The sequence below is a fragment of the Eurytemora carolleeae genome, unplaced genomic scaffold (genome assembly GCF_000591075.1).
Source record: "Eurytemora carolleeae unplaced genomic scaffold, Eaff_2.0 scaffold1205, whole genome shotgun sequence".
Lineage (NCBI taxonomy): Eukaryota > Metazoa > Arthropoda > Copepoda > Calanoida > Temoridae > Eurytemora > Eurytemora carolleeae.
Window position 1 is genome coordinate 81,449 of NW_019397093.1, and position 25,247 is coordinate 106,695.

The 25,247-nt window shown below is 32.3% G+C and overlaps 2 protein-coding genes across 3 annotated transcripts; both read left to right on the forward strand.

Annotated features, from left to right (window-relative positions):
• The first annotated feature begins 5,361 nt into the window (after positions 1–5,361).
• LOC111711792 (ctenidin-3) lies at positions 5,362–12,368 on the forward strand. Its single transcript, XM_023486236.1, has 10 exons — positions 5,362–5,612; positions 6,695–6,789; positions 7,460–7,585; positions 7,849–7,928; positions 8,545–8,630; positions 9,289–9,392; positions 10,864–10,917; positions 11,007–11,036; positions 11,408–11,444; positions 12,123–12,368. Exons 4-10 carry the CDS (start codon positions 7,864–7,866, stop codon positions 12,296–12,298), a joined length of 552 nt encoding a protein of 183 aa, XP_023342004.1. The 5' UTR covers positions 5,362–5,612; positions 6,695–6,789; positions 7,460–7,585; positions 7,849–7,863; the 3' UTR covers positions 12,299–12,368.
• A 4,081-nt stretch (positions 12,369–16,449) lies between these two features.
• On the forward strand, positions 16,450–25,247 carry LOC111711794 (putative uncharacterized protein DDB_G0282133). 2 transcript variants are annotated; one of them, XM_023486238.1, is made up of 15 exons: positions 16,450–16,551; positions 16,873–16,945; positions 17,125–17,166; positions 17,227–17,274; positions 17,331–17,486; positions 18,655–18,693; positions 19,383–19,622; positions 19,869–20,213; positions 20,400–21,077; positions 21,134–21,706; positions 21,773–21,802; positions 21,871–22,203; positions 22,263–22,915; positions 23,730–23,759; positions 25,027–25,247. In XM_023486238.1, the coding sequence occupies exons 1-13, from the start codon at positions 16,504–16,506 to the stop codon at positions 22,352–22,354; spliced, it is 2,697 nt and encodes an 898-aa protein (XP_023342006.1). In that variant the 5' UTR covers positions 16,450–16,503; the 3' UTR covers positions 22,355–22,915; positions 23,730–23,759; positions 25,027–25,247. The 2 variants fall into 2 exon arrangements, with proteins under 2 accessions (XP_023342006.1, XP_023342007.1); XM_023486239.1 differs by having other exon boundaries at positions 17,334–17,486.

Genomic DNA, 25,247 nt, shown 5'->3' on the forward strand with positions numbered 1-25,247 from the left:
GATTCTACCCGTATATGCCTGTAAATACGGGATAAAATCTGAATGAATAATTGGTGTATTGACCCTATTAATCGATTTTTGCTCACATGTTAATAAACTTTTAGCTTTTATTCAAGTGCCGGACAGGTGGAATACAGTTCACAGATAGAAAGTAGAAGAACTAGATTTTATAGACAGAAAGTAGGAGAGAACTAGATTTTACAGATAGAAAGTGGGAGAACTGGACTTTATAAACTTGGGACATCTAGGGACCCCAGGGAAGGTTTATGAATGATTGAAATTTTAAATATTTGTGTTTAAGAGGTTTTTAATTTTGTAAAAAATTTAAATCTTTGAAAATCCGCAATTTTTTTTTTTTAAATCCGCAAAACTTTTTTCATCTTTGTTTTGAAATGTAAACAATTCGAACATGTTCCTAATTTAAATAGAAGATGGGCGCGAAGCGCCCTAAAAGCTAGAAAGAAGGGCGCGAAGCGCCTTGAATTTCTAGTACAATTCAATACAATACAATACAATACAATACAATACAATACAATACAATATACAATGCAATAGGAAATGATAGTTTGCTTTACTGTAAAATTTTTTTAAAATTATGTAATGATAAAAAGTATAAAAATTCGTTTTTTTAAATTAAATATATTTAGAAAATACCACAATAGTAAAATGTGGACGAATGCAGCTATGGAAAGGTAAATTTTGAAAAGAAATTTTGTATAAAATCATCAAAATTTAATATGTATTTTCAAAATTTTCTTTTTTAAACATAAATAATAATCTATTTGGCTAAAAATTCTTCATCCGATCTAAATATCAAAGTTTTTAATATTTCGTATAAAAATAAGCCTAAACTTAAAACTAATGAAAGGTCCATGAATCGAATTAATCTCATTCGATATATTTAAATAATAAAAAATATGGGGTGTCCCACGAAACATGACAGTTTGTGAATAATGTTTAATGTCTTCTTCCATAATACTTTAAGACTTTTTTTCAATTTATTTTATTAACCAAATCTTGTACTCAAATATATATTTGTTTAAAATCAATTTTACTATAATATTACAGCCCCTTAGTATGTCTTATCATCATCTTTGGTATCAATCAAACAACTTAACAAATTATGGAAGAAGACATTTTAAACTATTCACCAACTGTCATGTTTCGTGGGACACCCTATATATTAACTCAATGGAGTAAATAATATGATATATATAACGAATGCAAGAATAGTGTTAAGTAACTGCAGTGTGGATAAATGAACCACTTTTCTAGTACACCCATCCACTCAATAATAGTTTAACTATCCATGCATCTACAGGGTGTCCCATTAATTCTGACGGTTTTTAAACAGCCATTTCTCTGCCTTTTATTTTGGAAATTTTACATTCTGTAGGAAGATTTGATCAACTATAATATGAACGTGCAATATAACAAATAATCCACAAAATGAATAACAGAAAAAGCTTGCTTTAACTAATTTTGCATGAAGATAACCAAGGCCAAGAGCTACCGCAAGGTTTTGAAAATTTGTCGGTACCTCTTTTCGTTACAAAGTTATAACTCATCAAAATCAACCCGGTCGAAATACTTATAAGAGTTACAGATGATTCTCGCACCAGAGCTGAATTATGCATGCAAGAGAAAATGGCGGTCAGTTTAAACACATGGCCGGCAAAGAAAAAGAAGTGAATCCAGTCATAAAACAGAACGTTCATAGTTATAAAGAAAAAGAATTTCAAAATATAAATGTAACCAAATATTTCTGTCCATAACTAAGACCAAAAATTGTCAGAATTACTGGGACACCCTGTAGTTTAACTTGTTAAGCGAGCTACTCATAAGTTCCGACCTTTGTACTTAAAAATATTTAGAGCACTGGTACGGAGACAAGTGGCAGGACGTTTCCGTCACTCTCTTCCAGGTTTGTGTAAATGTTCATGAATTTTAAACAAACAATCATCAAAATTGGGTTTAAATGTTTTTTATTTTTTTTTTTTTTGTTTGCTTACAAAAACCCACTCTGAACAAATACTCAAATCATTTTAGTGCTATACAATTTTCAAAAATAATCATCTTACATATTCAAAGTCTCTGAAGAAATTGAGCTTTTGCCATAAACTCTGATTTTCTAATTTCAATATCGCTGCAACCCAATGTTGTAATCCTTTGAAATGTCCAACTATGAAAGCTATTAGATGAAATAATGTGAGTTTGCAATATCAAAGGTGTATATCATCAGGTTGCAAAGATATAGGGGTTACAAAAATTGAATTTGTGGCAAAGATACAAATCCTTTGACTAACCTATGACAGATAAAAAATTAACTCGGGCCTGGGGGTATAAAATGAACTTGAATCCACATACCTTTGATACAATGCCTTAGACTTTTTTTTAGTGCCACTTCTAATATTTGCTGTTCTTGCCTGTTATGTATAACTTGGCTTTATATCTTTTTTTTTATTAAAAACAAAAACATCTTATTGAATCCTTTCTTAGTCTTAATCTAACTTTTCCAACAAATTTTTTCCCAACTATTTTCTTTAAAATATTGTCAAAGTGGTTTCGTGAATTTAAAGATCAATAATCTGCAAATGCCTGAATAATTAAATGCTCCTGATAAATTGATTAATTGGTTGGTATTATAGATGATGAATAAATGATCAAAGGCTAAATCTTTTGTTTGAGATAGCGCTAAGCCACATCATCTGGAGTCGATATTCACAATGTAAACTTTTCTATTGAAAGGATAAAGTTTAACTCTGGGGATATACGAGTAATCCGCCAAAAGAGAAAACCAAAAAATATAGCCAAAAAAGGAGAAGCTGTGCCTGACAACTAAAATATTGAACCGTCTGAGGGAAGAGAAACCGATTAAGCGGATTCTGATTAAAACTTTAAAAGTTTTGTTCTCAGGACAGTGTGATGGTTTGGAGTGATGAGGATGGATCCCAACCTACTGGAGGAGTTAGAATATCTTCAGGTTAAGAATAGGATCAAGTTTATAAATGTAGAAATGGGCGCGTTCAGCTTTTTTTCAATTTGTTCGTTCTTCGTTCGTTTGTTCAGTAAAATCTTTAATTAAATAGAATTGTTCGTTCAGTAAAAAAAGTCGATCTTTTCAAGTTCAGTCGAAAAAGCTGTTTAATCAGTAAAACAATAGATTTCTGAAATTTTCGTACGGAAAATGTTTCGTATAGGTAAAACCGATCGTTTTTCAAAAGTTAGTGAGAAAAAAATCGGGTTTTTAAGAAAAAAAAGATATTTTTTTCAAGTTCGTTGGAACGAACGATTTGGAATCGTAGTTTTCAAGAAACGAAAAGGGAATTTTCTGTTGTGTGAACAGACCTATATTTAGTTATAAAGTAATTAATTAAGTTACTTGTAAAAATATTAGACTTGCAATACCATAAAATACAAGCAGTTATTGTTCAAATGTCGTCTTCCTATTCCACAGTTTTCTGGTTCTCAGTGTATGTAAACTGTGTATTACAATTACTAGAATATTTACATAATTTGCTTACTCAATTTCTTTGATCCGTTTCACTTCACTTAATTAAACCAAAACAATTGACTAATTGAATTTAAATAAAAATAAATATTGTTTTTGATCTTTAATGTCCCTGGACATTTTGTTGCATATTTGTAGATAAATAGTGTAGATACACTCAAAACTTTATTTCAACTGCACACTTAAAAAATCCGCAAAATACCATGGACAAAATGAATATATTAGTTTTATTTAGCATGACATTTGACAAACTTTTCATTGAAGCGGTTCAAATGATTTTATTTTTAACTACAATAAGAACCAAACTTAGGAATAGGAAGACGACTTTAGATGTAGTCTAATGAACATGAGACACAGCAATTGTGCATGGTAACCAAACCCATTTAATTAAATAAGTTACTAGCACAAATATTTGCTTTGAAACACCATAGAATACACTTATTTAGTGTTTAAATATCGTCTTCCTAGTCCACAGTTTTCTGGCTTTCCCTGTAATTCTCTTGGCCATTCCTGAGAGGAGAAGTTGTGATTAACTAGTTTAGTAAATGCAATATTATTGACGAAATGGTTTAGGGATAATTCAGAATGTCGTCTTTAATATTTGCCAAACCTTGTTAAACCAAGGTTGTATAATACGGTTTGTTACTCTCGATGCGCTCATATGTACGGAAAATGTCGTCTCCTAAGATAGAGAGATAAATACCTAATATGACGTCACTGATTATAAAAGAGAGTTTTACGTTATATTGGGTGTTTATCTATCGATATTCTACAACCCTGGTTAAATTAAGGTTTGGCAAATATTAAGGACGACATTCTGAATTATCCCAAAACCATTACGTCAAAAATATTACTACCCGACATTATACAACCTTGTGTTAAACTTTCATAAAGATGCATTGCACTGCACATAAGGTTTCCAATCCTGAAAAATCGTTCCTTAAACTTTTTTCAGCATGTCAAAATTTATTGAACTTAGTTAAGAAAAAATCCCCTTTCTCGATACAATATTTTCTTAACGAAAATTTGAAGTCGCCAAAAGGTATCAAACATTTCAAATAAATTCTTTTTTAGCACCCGAGATGTTTGCAGCTGGGGAATTTGTGGAGAAAATCCCGGGGAAAAAACCCCAATGGCCGGAAAGAAATTCACCGAAAACGGTAATCATAAAAATCAATTAATTAATCGATTGATTGATCAACAATTAGAATTATTATTATTATTATTATTATTATTATTAGTCTAGGAGAGTACATTTGTTTATTGTTAATTGTTTAATTAAAAATAAGTTTAATATGCATGTAATATATTATTTACATATTTAAGTCAACACTATAAAACAAATTTTCATGCAAAGAATATAATTTGATGAAAGTTTACAATAAACTACTCGTTATTCAAGTTTAATTATAATTGACGACATTGTTCTACAATTTCCTTGACTGTAATCATGTTGTGTGTCTGTACCAGAAGAGTGTTTGTAAGTTTACTGTACTGGTCTGCAAAGCAGTGCGACTGGCTTTCTCTTGCCGGACCAGCGCCATTTCCTTTCCCTTTATTCCTGTTCCCTGGGTATAATGTTTTGTTTAGCTTTGTATAATTTTTAATTGCAATTGCAGTTCCTTGCATAACTCATCCAACTGACAAAATCCACATGTACCAATTAAGAATTAATCGTAAACCAAACATAAAACAACAAAATCAAATTTGGAAAATTAATTACTAAAAACTTTAACTTATTTCTATCCTTTGTTAGAAAAAGATGTAGCGCTAGAGACCAAATTTAAAGAATTTGAGCTTGGAGATCTGGCTAAACTGCCTACCGCCGGTTCAAATTTGAACCAACGATTCAAATCCTTCCTTAATCTTGAGTCGGTGGTTAAAATTTGAACCGGCAGTAAGTAGGTTGTTAAGTAACGCATCTCATATTCTTAAAATTCGTTCTCAAGAATTTTTTTAAAAAATAATATTCTTACAAGGACTTTTTTAAACCTTTAAAAGAACCTGGAAAATACTTCTCCGTTTTCCAGGTCTGTGACAGATTTACAGGACTGGATTCAGGCCGTATCCTCCACCCTTCCCCCTCCACCCAACGCTACCGGTATATAAAAAATATAGAATTCTTTTTGTGGGTTTAACTGTAATATATCCCAAATTAAAGAATTAAAAAATGTAAAATTGTCACCTGAAAATTATTCAGTGAATATTGCCACGAAACTTTCATTTTTTGTTTTGCCTCGAATTCCGCATTTTTGCGCATTCGATCCTTACGTAAAAAAACCCGGCAAATTCTGCATTTTTGCCTATTTTTCTCTTAAAAAACCCTCCAAAACTGCCGCATTTTGCGCAGAATTCTGTCTTCATAAATCTGTTTCGCTCAAAAATATGTTAAAAAATGAGCAAATATTCAAAAAGTGCAACAGACAAGTTTGAAAAAACAATTGCAAAGGAAAAATTGAGGCAAATTCCGAGAAGACATTTATCTTGAAAAAACATTTAATAGGATATGGGATATGGGATATGGGATATGGGAGGATGGGTAAAGGTAGAAAAATGATTTATATATAAAATAATAACACTTATGATGCTGGACTGAAACTAAAGGAGCAGAAATATCCACGTATTAAAAAAAATCTTGATCAATATTTTTTCCTTGGATTTGTTTTAGCAGAATTGTGCATCGTTTGCGCTTGCTTCCTCAAAACTCAAAAATGCGGAAATCCTCGAAATTTGCGGATTACGCAACGCACATGTTAGGATACCCTCAGTGGAAATAAATTAATGATAACCGCAGATTAAGATTAAGATTAAGATTAAGATTAAGTTTATAAGATTAAGATTAAGATTAAAAATGAAATTAAGATTAAGACTAATATTAAGATTAAGATTAAGATTAAGATTAAGATTAAGATTAAGATTAAGATTAAGATTAAGATTAAGATTAAGATTAAGATTAATATCAAGATCAAGATCAAGATCAAGATCAAGGTCAAGATCAAGATCAAAATCAAGATCAAGATCAAGATCAAGATCAAGATCAAGATCAAGATCAAGATCAAGATCAAGATCAAGATCAAGATCAAGATCAAGATCAATATCAAGATCAATATCAAGATCAAGATCAAGATAAAGATCAAGATTAAATTAAGATTAAGATTAAGATCAAAATTAAAATTTCTGTAGGACCCCCTGTTACCTATAACCCTGTCCTACCCTCTCATGTGAATCCAGCTCAGCCCCCACCCTACTCTACAGGACCTCCAGGACCCCCACACCAGGTCAGAATACATTTAAAAAGTTACAATTCACAATGGTATCCTCTAAACCTTTCACTAAGCAAAAATGATAAGGATTTTCTTGTATTATTATCTAAATATTGATTTTTTTCAACTGCGGTTCTCTATTAAAGTGAAAAGTGACATTTAGATTTTTGCAGGAAAGAGATGTACGGAAATAAAAATCATTTGCATCTTTTCAATCATTTGTATCTTTACAATCATTTGTATCTTTTCTATCATTTGTATATTTTCAATCATTTTTATATTTTCAATCATTTGTATCTTTTACAATCATTTGTATCTTTACAATCATTTGTATCTTTACAATCATTTATATCTTTATAATCATTTGTATCTTTTCAGTCATTTGTATCTTTACAATCATTTGTATCTTTACAATAATTTGTATCTTTTCAATCATTTGTATCTTTTCAATCATTTGTATATTTTCAATCATTTGTATATTTTCAATCATTTGTATATTTTCAATCATTTGTATATTTTCAATATAGAAAAACAACAATATCTTTCTCATTGTTCAGGGTTACTGTTGTAAATCAGAACTTATGATGCTTTTTTTAATTGCCACTTTAAAGTGCGTGGACAGGGTCTTTAAGAAGATTATAAATTCAAAGTTTGATGATAAAATAAAAATATTTGTTTGAAAAAGGGATTCCAGGCTCCTCGACCCCAGCAACAGCCTCGACCCCAGGGATACGGAGGTAGTGGTGGAGGAGGTGGAGGTGGTGGAGGAGGGTTCCAGGGACAACCAAGAGGATATGGGGGAGGAGGAGGGGTAAGATGGGACAATAATCTTGACCTTGAAATTATAAAGCCTTGGCCTTGACATTATATTTCCTTGACCTCGACATATCATAACTTTGACCTAAACATAATATATCCTTTACCTTGACATAATATAACCTTGAGCTTGACATAATATTTCATTTACCTTGACATAATATAACCTTGACCTTGGCATAATATAACCTTGACCTTGACATAATATATATCATTGACCTTGACCTTGACAACATATTACCTTAACCTCTTGTTTAGTATGGAGGAGGTGGAATGGGAGGAGGAGGACCTGGGCATACAACAATTATAATGGGGGACAGAGGTGGTGATAGAGACAGGTAAATACAAAATAATTATAATATTAAAATATATATTTCTTTATTTCTATATATCTATATATAAATTTGGCTTGTCTGTCTGTTTGTTTGTTTGTTTGTCTGTCTGTTTTAATCCACGAAATTTTTTGTGAAAATCCGCGAATTATTTTTGTTTTATTTTACGATGTACACAAAGAGAACATGTTCACAATTAATTTAGATGATGGGCGCGAAGCGCCCTTTAAGGCTAGTATGTATATATTTCTATGAAATGTTTATGGCACAATAGAATTTATATTCTGTATTAGAACATTGGAGCATTTAATTTTTGGAGAAATAATTTCTTTTTTGTAAATTCCTTTACTTCACTAAGACTTGTGCGTTAAATAAAAACTAGATGAGATACATAAGATCTCAAAGTCGTACGAGAAATTTCAAAAAAAAATGTTGCCTTTTCGTTTTGTCTAGTTTGTAGTGATAAATATATTCTTTAAATGATCCACTTGATGATTTGGCTAAGAAAAAAGCAAATTCAGGTTTTCAGGATTCAGGATTTTCAGAAAACAAACTCTGCAAATTCAGTCGTCTCTGAAGCTTCATTCTTTGTGAGTAACCCTGTATAACTCAGCTTTTTTAGCGGTCCTGGGTTTGGAACAGGGATGATGGTTGGAGGACTCACCGGCGGCCTCCTGGGATACGGTCTCGGCGGAGGCTGGGGAGGAGGTAGGTCAACCAGAGCGGTCAAAGGGATTGGGGGTTTAATGTCACATATAATATTTCTTTAACCCTCCCCCTTTTTGAAAAGTTTTTTCCCCCAAGAAATTATTTATTCTTTTCTTAGGGGTTTAATCGCTGAATTGGTGAGAATAACTGACTTTTCAGGGGAAAATCAATACAAATTTGGTTAAAAAGGTATAAAAAAGAATGAAAAAGTTGCTTTTTGATGTCAAATTTTTCATTTTTCCCCAAAAATAATCAAAGATCATTTCCCAGGGGGGAGGGGGAATTCTGATAAATATAAACCCCTGTAATGTCAAGCGACCCTCCAATTGAAGAGGGATATGCACAATTCTTAATGGTACATCACTTTTATCTCATTAGCAATTGGAAAAGATTAACTTCACCGTTGTTCTAAAATTATCATTTCTGTTATTTTCTTACAGAGAACTAAAATTGAAAATAATTAATAAAAAACAACCAAAAATGACAAGAATATTGGCAATATTTGCTGAGATACAAATATAATTAAATGTAAAATTTCATGTAAAATTAAAACGAGTTTTACAACCGTCTTTCTTTTAAAAGTTTTAAAGGTTCCAATGTAAAAGAATTAATACAGAAGACATTTACTCGTTAGTTTTCTGATTACCATTGAATCTAGGTCATGGTTGGGGCGGAGGATACGGTTTTGGAGGCCATGGAGGCCATGGAGGAGGAGGAGGAGGTTATTATAATTCAGAAACAAATCATACTGAATCATCAGAGGTAATCAAATATAGAGGCAGAGCGTCCCATATTATTTTGTATTATTTCAAAGCTTTAACGCCAAAACAAGTTCATAATACTCGAAAAACCTTGCATTTCCTGCAAGCAAATTTTCATATTGACCTTGAATTTTTCAAACTGATCAATTCTTCTTTAATTTTCTGATTAGTCCTGAAAATCGTAATTTAGAGCCATAAACGATCCAATATGATATGGTGCATCCTGTAGATGGAATTCAATCATGTTAGTTGAATGCTCGACCCAATTTCAATCAAGTTTCAAGTTTTAGAATTCCTCTCGTGCCAAATATTTTTTTTCTGAAGTAAAAAAATAAACAAATAAACTTAAACACACTAATACACAGTGTTAACAATACATTATAAAATAGTTTAACCTAGAATTTCAGAGGTATTGAAAGAATTTATAAAATGTTTTTTTTTCTAAACATACTGATTTTGGATTGCTGTAGATATTTAGTGTTTAATTAAATAACTTTAACAATGTTTCCGCATATTTCATGGCTATTTATTAAGGGTGATTGTTAGTGGCTTTTTTTAGAAATCAGCTAAACGCCAACCAGAGGTTGCTGCGTTTTCACTTTATGAAAATATTGCAATCAGAAGAAAAGTTAAAAATCGTCCATATTTTTGTTTGGCCTTACGGTGATTTCTTCGAAATTCAATCGTCAATTCGCAACCGTTTATGGACGATTTAAAAATTATTTTCTTTTATTGCTATATTTTTTTAAGTGAAAACGCAGCAACCCCCGGTGGGCGGTTGGATTAATCCCAATATTGATAACAATTCCACTATTTATTCATTGTTAGAATTACAGAGATTTAGGTGTTATAGTATAAAACTCATTAAAAAATGTCAAGATGCGATTTAACAAATTTTTTCGATGTCTCCTAAATTCTGTATTAAACTTTTGAGCTCTATATTATGAAAATAATTAAATTACAATTAATATTCAAAGCAGCCCCCTCTCTTTCAATGCTTTGTTCTATAAACTAGATAGCAAAAATGTCCAAAATCATTAACATTGCATGGTCCTAGGGTTGGTAATCGTTTTTGAAAACGATCGTTTAACGATCGTTTTTTGCTTCGTTAAACGATCATTTTTAAAAAACGATCGTTTCGTTTTCTCAAAAAAACGATCGTTTTTAAAACAACCCACTCGTTTTGAACTGTTAGAAAACGAAGAACAATCGTTTTTGAAAACGATCATTTTCAGAAAAACGATATTCGTTTTTCGATTTTCCTCGACGTTTTCTTAACGAAACGATCGTTTTTTTCAAAAATCAAAACGTTACCAACCCTACATGGTCCAAAATTCAGGCTCTAGCTATTACTACTATGTTTTTTGAGACACCCTGTATAGTGTATATCTAATATATTCGTAATACAGTTTTAGAATGCATATTGTTATTCTGTTAAAAAAATATTTTTCATAAACAATTCTTTTATTTAGGTGAATAATACAACAATTAATAATTATTATGACGAAAACGGAGATCTGCAGCAGGTATAGATCTTCTTCTTTTTCTTCTTCATAATATTATTTTTTATTAATTATTATATTATTATTATTATTATTATTATTATTATTATTAGAATCCTGATGTACCGGGAACTGTAGAGCAGGTAAAACAACAATGATGGCATATACAAATTCTGAAAGAAATTGAACCACATATCTTTTGTTCAATCAGTTCAATCATTTAAAACAATCAAGATAAAGTCTGAAAGGGAAATGCTGCCAAAAATTTGCGACATCTTGTTTTTAAAATTCGACATAAAGAGACTGTTAACTTTAAACAGAGTTGGATATTCACTAGAAATAGGACAACATTCCCTTTAATGCATATTTTATTTTTATTTGAATATTATATATATAGATATAATTACTTCTATCATAATTCAAACTGTAATTTAAAACGTATACAATTTAAAACGCTTAGATTCAAGATAAATGATATTTAAAGGGATAAAAAGATAGAAAAATGTTCTTTTAGATTGATGAGCCAGAGCCACAAGAAAATTATGATGAAGGTAACAGAAATATTTTTTTTTATCATTAATTTATTTGATTAAAATGGAGATTTTAAATTGATATTCTTATTTTCTGGCGACGAACAATGCACATGAAAAGTTTGTTTACAATGAAACGTCATTTGTATAGAGTGTACAGTGTACGAACATAGTTAATCAATTTTCCGAAAAATAAAGGTATAATTATCAAAGAGAATAGAATATATAGAGAGGAATTTACTAAAAAAAAAGTGTAAAACGGTCATTTTGTTGTACTGTTTCCATACTGCAGGTGTACTTCACATATTTGCGCTTTATAACCTTTTGGGCCCTGGAACATCATTTTATAGAAAATCTAAAATTAATATTAAAGGAAAACCAAATTATGAAATATGCTGCTTTCATAATTGACCAATGATCATTTCACATAGACTCTATGCCTATCAAATGATGTTTTTTATTCACCTAATTGACAGCTTTAAAAAATTCGAAATTGAAATGGATAGTCTAGGGAACATACTGTATTAATTCCACTCTAATATATATTCTATTCTCTTTGATTATTATTGATCTGATTGCAAGCATTGAAGGCTACCGTAGTGAATCGGACATATGGTATCTGGAAGTGGATGCAGTCACTGGAAATAAAAAAATCAAGGTCTGTAAGGATACATTTGTAGATAAAAAAATTGTTTTTAGGTCCTGGAGTTGAAGATTATGGCGGGGAAGATTACGGCGGAGACGATTATGGTGGTGGAGACGGTTATGGTGGCGATGATTATGGAGGAGATGATTACGGTGGAGACGATTATGGCGGCGATGATTACGGCGGAGACGATTATGGTGGCGATGATATGGGAGATTTTGGAGATTAAATAAAGAAAAAATATTTTTCCAACAAAAATTTTTATGAACACAAATTTTCAATAATATATATTTTACACATCTTTGTTGTTTTATTTACTGTCAGGTTTATTATTTACTGTCAGGTTTATTATTTACTGTCAGGTTTATTATTTACTGTCAGGTTTATTATTTACTGTCAGGTTTATTAATAGAGAATGAACCTTTAATGACGAATTTACATTTTTTGTGAAATTCACGGGTTTCTTTTATCTAAATAAGTTGTTGTGACAAGTTTTAAGATTTCTAAAAGTATATTTTCCATTTTGTTTTGCCGACAGGGGTAGTGTTTCAACGTACTTAGCTAGGACGGACCAAGGGTGTAATGAAAGGAAAGTTAATTGCGGTCGTGTATACTCTGCTTACATATTGAAACCAGTTCTCTTTGGGCGGATTTTGTAAACAAGAACAGATATGGATCAGTGTTCGTTTAATATCCGAGGAGGTTAAAAGCATTAAATATTGATAATTTTGAAAATTCACATAATAGTTTCCTATATTTCATTGATTTTTTTATGTAAAAGATGGATCTAATGTCAGGCTTCGACATCCGTCTTGTGTTTACATTACCGACCAGAGACAGTACACTGCAGTACAAAAGATGTGTACACTTCTGAAATAACTTTCCTTTCATTACATCTTTGGGACGGACACATTCAGAGCCGTCATATGTTAATAAAAAGTATGGATGAAACCATCTGGGCAAACAGACTTTCATTATTGATGCCAGTTTAAATATAAGTAAAATTTCTGATTTTTAAGTTCATTTTTAGACTTTTAAAGTTAAAAATGTCAATTAAATAACTCCTAAAGTTTTTATGTTAAGCAAGCAAATTTTGAAAATTTCCAGAATTCTGAATGATTATAGGATACAGCTGGAGTGTCCCATTAATTGTTATGAAACGAATTTTGATTAAGAAAAGTGATCCCTACCGATAGAGCTGTATTCCGCAGGATTTCTTCTGTCAGAGTTAAGAATTAGTTTGTTTATCAAAAACTGCGAAAAACTGCAAAATTTTGCGAAAATTTTACGTCGCATAATTTTATGTGACATTTCGCATTTTTTCGCGAAAATAAATTTTGCAAAAGGAAGCCAAAAACGATGCGGAAATTTTTTCTTATTCGAACGGAGTGTGAAAAGTGCTAATTTTTTATCCGCGAAATTTTGCGAAACAAATGTTCGCGAATAATGCGAAATTTTCGAGAAACCCTAATTACAAAAAAATAGACTGGTCGTCTTTACTCTTAATGATGTAGAGACATTACAGACGCATGTTACAGCTTTCACCGTTTTCAAAAAATGAATTCTAGCAGACATAATTATATATTTACTAGCTTGGGAACTCAGCGCTGCTAAGCTTCTAAAAGTTACTCCGCCGTTTACCCGAACTTTAACCATTTCACCCGGAAAATAAACTTTCGCTATTTTTGTCGACCCACTGAACATTAAATCTCAAAACCCGTGGGTCTCCCCAGTTTCCAAATCAAAATTTGATGCAAATCGGTCCAGGGGTTCCTAAGTTATGATCGGACAAACAAACAAACAAATAGATAAACAGAGATTGCAACTTTATATGTCAGTTAGTTCCCATGTATTTAGACACCCTCTAGATTACAATTCCCATGTATTTAGACACCCTCTAGATTACAATTCCCATGTATTTAGACACCCTCTAGATTACAATTGAAATTATACATGGAGTCTCTTTAATGGTAATATTACTTCATGAACGAGCCAAAGGTATTAAAATGGAAATTTCTTTTTAATTTCAGAAGAACTGAAATAATTAATAATAATATTTATAATAAAATGAGAAATATTTAAGTAATTTGACAGGTTGTGAAGATTCATAAAGTTTAATTTCAATTACACATGAGGTTTTTATATTGGACAGGGTTACCTTGAAAGACGACTGCACGAATTTTTGATAATGAATTAGTTTTCCTGAGCTAAATCATTTAGTATAACAGTAAACCTTTTAACCTTTTAACCATATACACTTGATTTAGCGAATTAAATATGCAAAAATATTGGCAAAGTTTTTAACAACTAAATGTATATTCAAGAAAAACTAAAATTGTGCAAATTTCCCTTAAAGGCGTCTGTGTAAAAAATTGCACAAAATTTCTTTGGAGAAAGTGGGCAATCTGCTTCCTTTTGTTATAGTGTTATGTTTTAAATATGAAAGGAACTGCCCAAAGGGGGATTTCAATATTGCAGTAGTCATCAATCCATGCACCAATAAAAGAACAAAGTAATTGAACATTTATATTGAAAGTAAAACAAATAAAAGAAATAAATCCATGTAGATTATACTGCTATCACAGTTTTCTAGGATCCACAGGTTGGATTTCCTTGAATATTCTTCATCTAGAGCCACAGGTTGGATTTCCTTGAATATTCTTCATCTAGAGCTACAGGTTGGATTTCCTGGAATATTCTTCATCCAGATCCACAGGTTGGATTGCCTGGAATATTCTTCATCCAGATCCACAGGTTGGATTTCCTGGAATTCTTCATCCAGAGCCACAGGTTAGATTGCATGGAATATTTTTAATCCAGATCCACAGGTTATATTTCCTGGAATATTCTTCATCCAGATCCACAGGTTAGATTGCCTGGAATATTCTTCATCTAGATCCACAGGTTGGATTTCCTGGAATATTCTTTATCCAGATCCACAGGTTAGATTGCCTGGAATATTCTTCATCCACAGCCACAGGTTGGATTGCCTGGAATATTCTTCATCCACAGCCACAGGTTGGATTGCCTGGAATATTCTTTATCCAGATCCACAGGTTGGATTTCCTGAAATATTCTTCATCCAGATCCACAGGTTAGATTTCCTGGAATATTCTTCATCTAGATCCACAGGTTGGATTTCCTGGAATATTCTTCATCCAGGAATATTCTGCCCCCCTTGCCCTCCCCCTGTATACGCCCTTGCGGAAAAATGTTTAAAATAATTATTTTTAATTTTGAAAAATATTAACATATGACACATGTTATTACATTTTTCAAGGGCTTTTGAAAAGTACACATTTTTATCCTGTAGCTTAATTAATAAAAATATGCATTAAAAAATTGCCAAAGTTTTTTCACAACCATGTTGTTCAAAAAGTGAAGAAATTTTGAGTTCCCAAGCAAGACGTTTTTAAGTTATTTAGAAAAAACCACAGAATGGGGGTGAAAAACACCCCCCCCCCCAGCTGTGATAGGGTTAAAGATTTTCAGGATGTCATTAAAGTCTTCTCCGTGGTGCGTAACCCTGAATATTCAAGATTGAACACTAAACACTAACAGATGTGAAAATAGAAATGCAGAAAATCACTGATAAACAATTTATTTTATCAGTTTTTATAAATACGTTTTAAATAAAATATATTTAAAGAAATTATTTTTTCCTTCCCGAGATTGTTTGCTCGTTACCGTATCTTTTAAATAACATGAAAATGTGTGACACATTTACCCTGGGGGGGGGGGGGGCGGCCTCACCAGACACTCAGTCAGAAATCCAACAATCTTCTATACAAAAAAAAAACTATTTTTATTGAACAAAAATTGGACAAAAATTTCACCAAAATGGAAGAAATTTTCGCGAAAATGAGGTCGAAAATTTCACTAAAAGTATATAGAAATTCGCGAAAGTTTTGAAATAAAATGAACGAAGTTTGTTCATTCACTTTTTCGAATTTTGTTGGAGACCATAGTGCCCCCCCCCTGGGCTTCCCCCCCCCACTAAACTTACCCACTTCCGTACTTTGCAATAGGACAGGAATTTTTAAAGGGCTCAAAGAAGGGTATCTTGATCATTCTTCAATTGTGAAATTAAAACTTAGTGAGCAGCATCCAAAGAAAAGATGGGCAGCATCATTTGTTGCTATGTTTGAATTATGATTAAATTCTCTTATTTGTATTTAGATTTGAACTTAATTAATAATATTAAATACAAATAATAGAAATAAGCCTTTAATTGAAAAGGGAGAAATAAGTTACAAAATAATTAATTAAAATTAGATATTTGATCTCGATCATGCGGAAACTAGAAATCGTGAGTACATAATCTGTTACGGATTCTTTTTATAAAGTAATATTCTGTATTTTTGCTTTCATGTTTTAAATTAATTAATTGGAATCTGGAAGAATTGCTAGGTAGCTGGGTCAGTTAGAGGAATAATGCGACTTCAACTAGTCGTATTCCTACAGTTCTTTCTCCTTTTACAGGCATTTCCAGTGAACTAAATCAACACTTTTCAAAAATGAAACTTTATAGTTTTTGAAAGTCCTTGTTTGACTTATTTATTTAATTATTTAAAGGAACTCCTTAGCATCCCTCTTGTTAAGGGATTAATATATCGGTCATGTTGGTTAAAGAGCTGTAAAATTGTTGTTGATTTTGTATTTTCCAATTTGTCATTAATTAAAAGACTCAATAAAAGTTTTTAAGAATCTGAGTTTGCGTTTCAGTTTAGATCTTTTTACTTTCACTATATTTAAAAAAAAGTCTCTAGATATTTTTTTTTCACTTTAAACTTGTTACAAAAGGAGATGGACTGTGCTCCGAAAAAAAAGACATTTCTTGTGGAAACAGTGGACAACAAAACAGGAAAAAAGAAAAGTAAATATTTAATTTCATTTACATTTAGGACGTTTAGATTTAATAGAAAGTTGGAAAGAAAGAAAATATTTAGATTGATTAAGATATGGCTAAATAATTTTTAAAATGGAAATCTCAGTTTTAGAAAAAAAACTTTATTCCATAATATTACAAATCAAATAACAAAAACTATTGTTTAGTGAATTCAGTAACTGTTAATGTAACTTCTGCTCCCACGAAAGGTCTGAAAAAAATAAGTTTTCTAAATTTAGCTAAAAATTTTAAATTAGGATTATTTTCAGGAAAAGGAAAAGGATTAGCTAAAGCTGCTGCGACCCCCACAGTTGCAGGTGTTAATTATGAATTTCTAAAACAAAACTTAAAAAAAATTTACAAATAATCATAGCAGTACCAGCAGCACCAAAAGGAAAAGTAGCCACCGCAGCAAAAGCAGCTAAAAAGAAAGCTGGAAAAGCAGCTCAAAAAGGAAAAGTAGCTGGAAAAGCAGCTCCAAAGGGAAAAGTAGCTGCTCCTGCTGCTTCAGCTGTTCCTGCTCCATCAGGTACTAAGTATGAGAAATCAGAAATATTATTGAATTTCTGGCGTATGGAAGTTCACACTATTGACAGCCCAGTTTTTAACCCACCAAGAGGCCATTATTGGCTTTGCACTAGAAAGCCAAGAGCTCCTTAAATAAAGTGACAAAAATTGTACAAAATATTTTTTTTCATCAGCATTTTTTCTTTTTATGACAATTAGTAAAATTACCATATTTTTCTTCCATTAATGAAATTTGATGTTAATTTTCAAAAATCAATGTCAAATAAAAGAAATTGAAATAATTCTGAAATGTCTTTCATCAAAAATGCATTTAGTTACGAGTTGGTTAATTTAGGTATGTTGTTTATTTTAAAATATGATAAAAGTTCTTCAACCCTCCACTCTAAATTTATCCATAAATCTTGTGTATATATTTAACTAAAACCATGTGTAGACTAATTTCATGATTAATTCAAGTGTCAGATTTCTGTGTAGATTCACATTTCTAAAATTTACATTAAATAATGCTAATGCGCCATGGGGTTTAAATTAGAATTATACATATGACTTAACGTCTTTATTTTTACATCTATCGCACACTCACTCAATACATGTACATTTAAATGGGAGCTTAACTTTTACGGTCCTAGTTTTGTACTGTCCTGCCCAGTACACCAACTACACTGAAAACAAACAGCGGGGTCAATATAGTTGGCCTAGCTCAGTAGACAGGGCTAGAAGGTGGAACAAGGTTGATGCGGTCTAACAATTAGGGCTGCATGCAGCTGGTTATATCTACTAAAGAAGCAATTTTGCGTGATTGTACTTTGCTAATTATTCTGCTTGTCTTGAGCCCATGTACCAAAAATAATTAAAGATTCACTTAGAACTCCAGTCAGGGCTGGACAATTTCCTTCTTATGAATTAAACATTTAATATTAGTTTGAAATATTAAAGGTCTGAATCATCAGGTTGCAAATTTATAAAGGCTATACAAACAGGGAATGTTTCTTTTCAAATCGTTAACCGACTAATTAGGTTTAGTACTGATTGTGTTCATTAACAGAATATATCATCCGTTCATTTAAAAAGTACCCTTCCTTGTACTGAACTCAGTCCTACCTAAAAAGTTACCAAATTAAAGTCACTGGTTATTATGACAATTCAATAAATATCATTCTATTGTTTAGGAACAGCCCCTGAATCTGCTGCAGGATCAGATTACTCAGGTGAAGTATTTCTGAAAATTCTATTAAAACTATTAAATCTTTATCAATGTTCTCTTTTTGTTTTTTAGCACATTTGTTTGGGTACTTCACATGACCCTATAAAAGGTTAAAGAAAATTAAAAAAAGCTGCTAAAGAAAACAAAAAAATCTGGAAAAAGTTTTTATTTCCATAATGAATGAATTAAAAATGGTGGTAGAGAAGGAAAAATCCATTCATCATTCATTCACCATTTTAGAAAACAGCAAGTTTTATATTATGATAGCGATAAAGTATGTATAAACCATTGTTTCATGCAACACCAGCACAAAAACACCCTAAATTGTTTTTATTAGGTCCTTTTAGTTTGCTTTAAGGGACTGTAAGCATAGTTTTTAATAACCCTCAATGGAAAGATGGACATGCCTAATTCAAAACAGTACCCTTAACAGCTTTGTCTGATCAAGTATGAAATACAAATCAATTGTGGGTTTGCTGCAAATCTGATTTGCATGTTTCTACCCAACAAAACTTGCAGAAATTATCATCAGAAATCAACAACTTTAAAACTAAGAAAACAGCAATATTTTCCTCATTATTGTTCAGATGAAGGTTGCAGGGGTAAATCAGGCATTACCATCTGTGCATGGAGGGTCATTTGAAATTACGATTATGCCTGTTGTACGTTGTTGTAACACTAATAATTTTCCAGGCATGATGGACATGGGTGGAGGTATGTGGAGTGAAGGAGGTATGTCTGGAAATACCTGGAATCAAGGAAGCATGTCAGGAAGTATGTCAGGAAGTAGCTGGAATGGACTACAAACATCTGGAAATAGCTGGAAACATCAAGATAGTATGTTAGGAAGCATGTCAGGACGTATGGGAAGTGGCTATACCAGTGGAATGTCTGGATCTGGATGGTCTAGTTCTAGTTCTGGAAACCCTAACAGTAATATTTAATTGTTTTCAGCATTTAGATGAAGCATTGGCATTAATTCCTTAAGACTTGATCATACATTGCAATTCTTCGGTTTCCCTTTATTCCCTTACCATTATAAGACATTTGGACAGGGAAGACAAAGAATTAATATTTGTAAATGAAATGATAATGCTCACTCATGTTTTTTTCTTGAAATAGTTAAGCATTAAAAGTAAAACTTTTCCAATTTTTAATATTTTTTTTGGCATTTTTTAGTCAGACTTGACTTCAAAACTACAAGCTGGATATCCAAAGTTAATCAGGGAGATAAAATAACACTGACCCTGGACAACAATGAATTCATAATAACCGGAGATGGTTCAACTGCAGAAATCAATGGATATTCGGTCACTATAAACCAATGGCAGAAGGTTGTCGATGGTGGATCGATAACCTTGACTTCTGGTAGTAACACAGTTAAAGTCACAAACAATGGGGGAAATATTATGTTTGATGGAAAATCTTTAACTAAATATACAACCATGTCAATGTCCAAGAGTTCCATGAGTGGTGGTTACAAGCCATCATCATCCTCCGAAGATTATGTGAAGCTAACTTCTGGTAAGTGTCAAATCTCATTTCCAAATCATCATTATGGCAGAGGTGCAGTGGGGGAAGAGATGGTCTGAGTCATTTCAATTTTTCCGTTTTACTGATAAATTCATGCTCCCATTTAATTTTTCCTACTATTATAAATCAATAAGTGAAGTTCTTAGTGAATCTTTTTTAAACATTTGTCCTGTTTAGAATATGATTTTACTACAACTTCCTGGTTCAAGCAAATTCCTGACTACATGAAACTTACAAGAAACTTAGATGGTAATGAATTTGTCATTACGTCTGATGGAAAATCATCAGGAACAATAAATGGATTCCCAGTCACAAAAACTGAATGGCAAAAAGCACTTGATGATGGTTCAGTGACATTAACCTCTGGTAGTAGCAAGATAACTGTTACGGTTGTGAAGAAAATTGTTAAGATTGATGGAAAATCTATTACACACTATCAAAGCAGTGCTTCAGAGGGTACTTCATCAAGTAGACCCAACACCTCAGGAAGACAACCTAGTGGCCAGCAATCCTCCAAAGTCCCAGATGATCTAGACTTTACAACAACTAAATGGATGACTGATTTTAAAATAGAAAAAACCATCACAATTACAGTAGATGAAAACACATTTGTTATTACTTATGATGGAACAGTATTTTACATTAATGGCTACCCTGTCACCAAAGATGAATGGAACCAAGTTATAAATGGAAAAACAATAACATTGACAAATAAAAACAGGGATACAGTAAATGTGGTTATGAAGGGTGATGTTATTATGTTTGACGGAAAACCTATGACAGGGGGAACAAAAACACAATTCCAAGTCTCTTATGGACCTTCAGGAACCACTGGATCAGAAGTCCCTGTGACAGGTAAATTAAACTAACATAATTCATGTTCTTTTTTCTGCAACACTATTTTGCTTTAGACGTCATTGATTTTTCAACCAGTAACTGGCTAAATACATTTACAAAAATTCAAACAATGAAACGAACTGTGGATGGGTACACATTCACTATTGTTTATGATGGAAATGGAGTAACTATAAATGGGTTCCCCGTCACAGAGGATGACTGGAATACAGTCATAAAGGGTACACCTGTTACCTTGACTTCACCAAATGGAGATACAGGAAAGCTTACATATGAGAAACCTAAAGTTAAGCTTGATGGTCACCCATTTGTTGGACAATCTGTCAGTGTTGAAACTGAATTTCCATCAGAGCCTATCACAAGTACTAATCCCAATGGAAACAATCCCAATGGAAACAACCCTAACGGAAACAATCCCAATGGAAACAACCCCAATGGAAACAATCCCAATGGAAACAACCCCAATGGAAACAATCCCAATGGAAACAACCCCAATGGAAACAATCCCAATGGAAACAAACCAAATGGAAACAATCCTGAAGGAAATAATCCTGATGATGAATATCCTAACAGAGACAATCCAAGCAAAAACAATCCGTATCCCAAAAATCCAAGAGGACCAGGACCAGGTAAGAATTCATACCATAATAAATGCATGAAAATGAGGAATTGTAACTATCTTTGAATTTGATCAGGCACTGGTAATCCTAAGTATCCTACAAGTGGTAAGTTGGAATTTAAAAAAACTTTTTAATATCAATATTATAATATTAATGTTATTTGTAATGTCTAGGAGATTTAGATTTCTTTACAACAACATGGATAACTGAAACAACTACAACAGAGCAAACAATAACCAGAATTGTGGATAACTACAAATTTACAATAATCTATGATGGAAAAACTCTGACTATCAATAATTTCCCTGTGACTGAGAAAGAATGGCAGAAGATTCCAGATGATGGTGAAGTAACTTTAAATGATGGCCCAAAAACTGTAACAGTCACTTCAGATGAAACTAATGTTTACTTTGGCAAAAATCCATTGTATGGAACATCCACATCTGTGAGTATAAGATATGGGCCAACAAGCAAAACCCCAACCAGTACTAAACCTGACCCTAGAGGTACTTCTACCTAATTTTCATATTATTTTTGGTAATTGCTAAAAACCAATTGTTTTCAGAAGTACCTAATTTTGAGACACCTGAATGGATAAACTTGTACAAGGAACCAGAAGAAGTCATTAGAACTGTGGGTCCTAATACATTTATATAGAACCAAAGAATGAAAAAGTTTACATTAATGGATTCCTCATTCCAACAAAAGAGTGGCAGAGAGTCATTGATGGAGAAGAAGTTGAGGTAACAGATGATGATGGCAAGACAGTAACTATTGTCAAAAGAAATGATGAAATATTTTTCAATGAAAAACCCTTCACTAGTGAAACACAACCCATTACTACTACAATTATTGAAAATGAAAACCCTGAGGAGCCACGTGGAAGTGGAACACCAAGAAGTCCGTTTGGTACTGAACCTGGTCCTGATGGTGAAGGACCAGAAGATCCTAGAAACTCCAGAAAGAACCCCAATGGAAACAATCCTAATGGAAACGACCCTTATGGTGAAGAACCAGTAGATCCTAGAAACCCAGATAATACTGATGGATATCCTGGTACTGACAGTGAAGAACCAGGATCTCCTGGAAACCCCAGAAAGTATAACCCAGAGGATCCTGAAGGAAGTGAAACTCCTAATAGAGAACCTGGATCTCCTGGAAAACCAAATAATCCCTGGGAAGAAGAACCTGGAAAACCCAATAGGCCCAAAACACCAGGTTAGTTAAAAAAGAAAATTACAAATTGTAAAAACATGCTTCACCCTGTTTATTTGGTTTCATGACTGGATCCCTGGGGGGGGGGGGGGTCAAATTGACCCCCCTCTATCTTCTTATTATGATAGGAATCTTTAACATTTGATGAGTTTTTGGAAAGCCCTTGGTCTCTATTTCAATAATCTGCAAAAACTGGAAAAATTGCAAAAAGCCTAATATTTATTGCAAAATTTAGTGATGAAGCAAAAAATTGCGCAAATTGCAACATTTTATACATCTTTTAAAAGCTCTTGACCCAGCAAATTTAATTGGGCCAAAACATTTGCAAAATTTTTAAAACATTTCTGTGTTTTAATGAAAAAATGAAATTATGCGTATTCCCTTTATAGGCATCTGCACAAAAATATGTGCAAAATTTCTTCGCATAAAAATTTGCAATCTGGTTGCTTTTGTCATAGGCTTTCAAAAGAGCTATACAATATTGAAATCCAATGACTGGAAGTAGGTCTAAATATAAATTTAGTCTTGTATTGGTAAAATAAGGCATTTAGGCACTATGCTTGAGGACTCAGGCAGCAGGTATATAAGCCCAGCTTTAAGCCTTAAGTGATGGCCCTGTGTAGTTAGAAAAGTCTGAAAAATTATGCTTTCTAGCTTAAATACTTTTATAATTGTTTCAAGAATCATACATGTTAAAGTAGATAGAAGACTAAATGTCACAAATAAATTCAAATATCAAAGACGACTTTCAAGTCGTCTTGCTATTGTCATGTTTCGTGGGACACCCTGTATAAGATCTATCTTTAAATTTGATCAGGCACTGGTAGTTCTAAGTATCCTGCAAGTGGTAAGTTGAAATTAAAAATAGATTTTTAATTTGTTTTAATAACATTTTTTTTAAATTTTGATTTTAACAAATTTTTTAAAAGAGCCATGAATTTATTCTTTGGCTGTTCTATCTTCTTTTTAGCTGATCATACATCTGTTTTCTGTTCCTCTCTTATAGATCTAGGCATTCTAACTCCTTGTAGACAAAGGAAATATGAATTTTGACACATATTTCTGCTTTGCTTCTTCCTAATATTTTGCATACTTCCCAGAGCTGCAGCTCTCTTTTTGGCAATCTTCTTTTTCATACTTTTCTTTAATTGGATATCTTGGTGCTAGAAATATCAAATTAAGTATAATAGAAAGTTACTGTCTGTGATCCATGCAGAGATGTCAAATTTCTCTAATGAAGTATGTTGTGGAATGTTTGGTAATTGCTGATGCAGCTCTTTGCTCCAAATCGTTCATATTTATTATATATATTCTTGCAGGTTGGAAAAATAAAAGTCATTGCTAAGCTAGGTTTGAAAATTCTGTGGATCCATTGTTAGAATTCTGCATTAGCAATGACTAATGGGATAAGAAAGGTTTGGTAAGAAGTGAATATTTTTGAAAATAGAATTCTTGTTCTTGTAAGTTCATCTCAGACAGTGCTTAAGAATAGGGCTTGGTCTACAGCAATCTTTTACTTGTAGCCGGCAGAGTATAAACTGCTTTTTATAGCGTATGTGCACAACCTTCTACTTTCTATGTTACCATTTTCCTTGTTTCTGGCAAAATGGAGGGGATGAGAAGCATAGAGAAAGCCCTCCAGCTCTGCAATATTATTTTCTTTTTTTCCAAGTTGTATAAGAACCTGACTGTTCTATGCTCACTTGATGCTTATGGAACCAGATTCAATAAAAAGAATACCCTCTTTCCGACAAGTTCTGATAATTAATAACAGCTAACCAGGCTTGTTATAAAGGAGTATATTTAAAGCTGCCAGTAGCAAATATGGACCTAGCAATGTAAAAAACTTCCATTCTCCAGGTTAATACAGTGTTAAAAGATTAATACAGGCCTTTAATGTTACTTGTTGTTTTGTTTATTTCTTTTCTATTTGTGAAGGGTTTATATGTGGTCATACAGTGTATATTATTCACCCCTGTCATTTTCTCTTGCTCCCCCTGAAATCTGAGTACTTTTAGAAGTGCCAAGCAAGACCCAGTTGTTGCCTCTTTGAAAGCTAGATGTACACTGAAAAATATTTTTATTTATAAACATAAGTTATTTGTAATGTCCAGGAGACATGGATTTCTTTACAACAACGTGGATAACTGAAGTAACAACAACAGAGCAAACAATAACCAGAATTGTGGATAACTACAAATTTACAATAATCTATGATGGAAAAACTGTTACTATCAACAATTTCCCTGTGACTAAGAAAGAATGGCAGAAGATTCCAGATGATGGTGAAGTAACTTTAAATGATGGCCCAAAAACTGTAACAGTCACTTCAGAT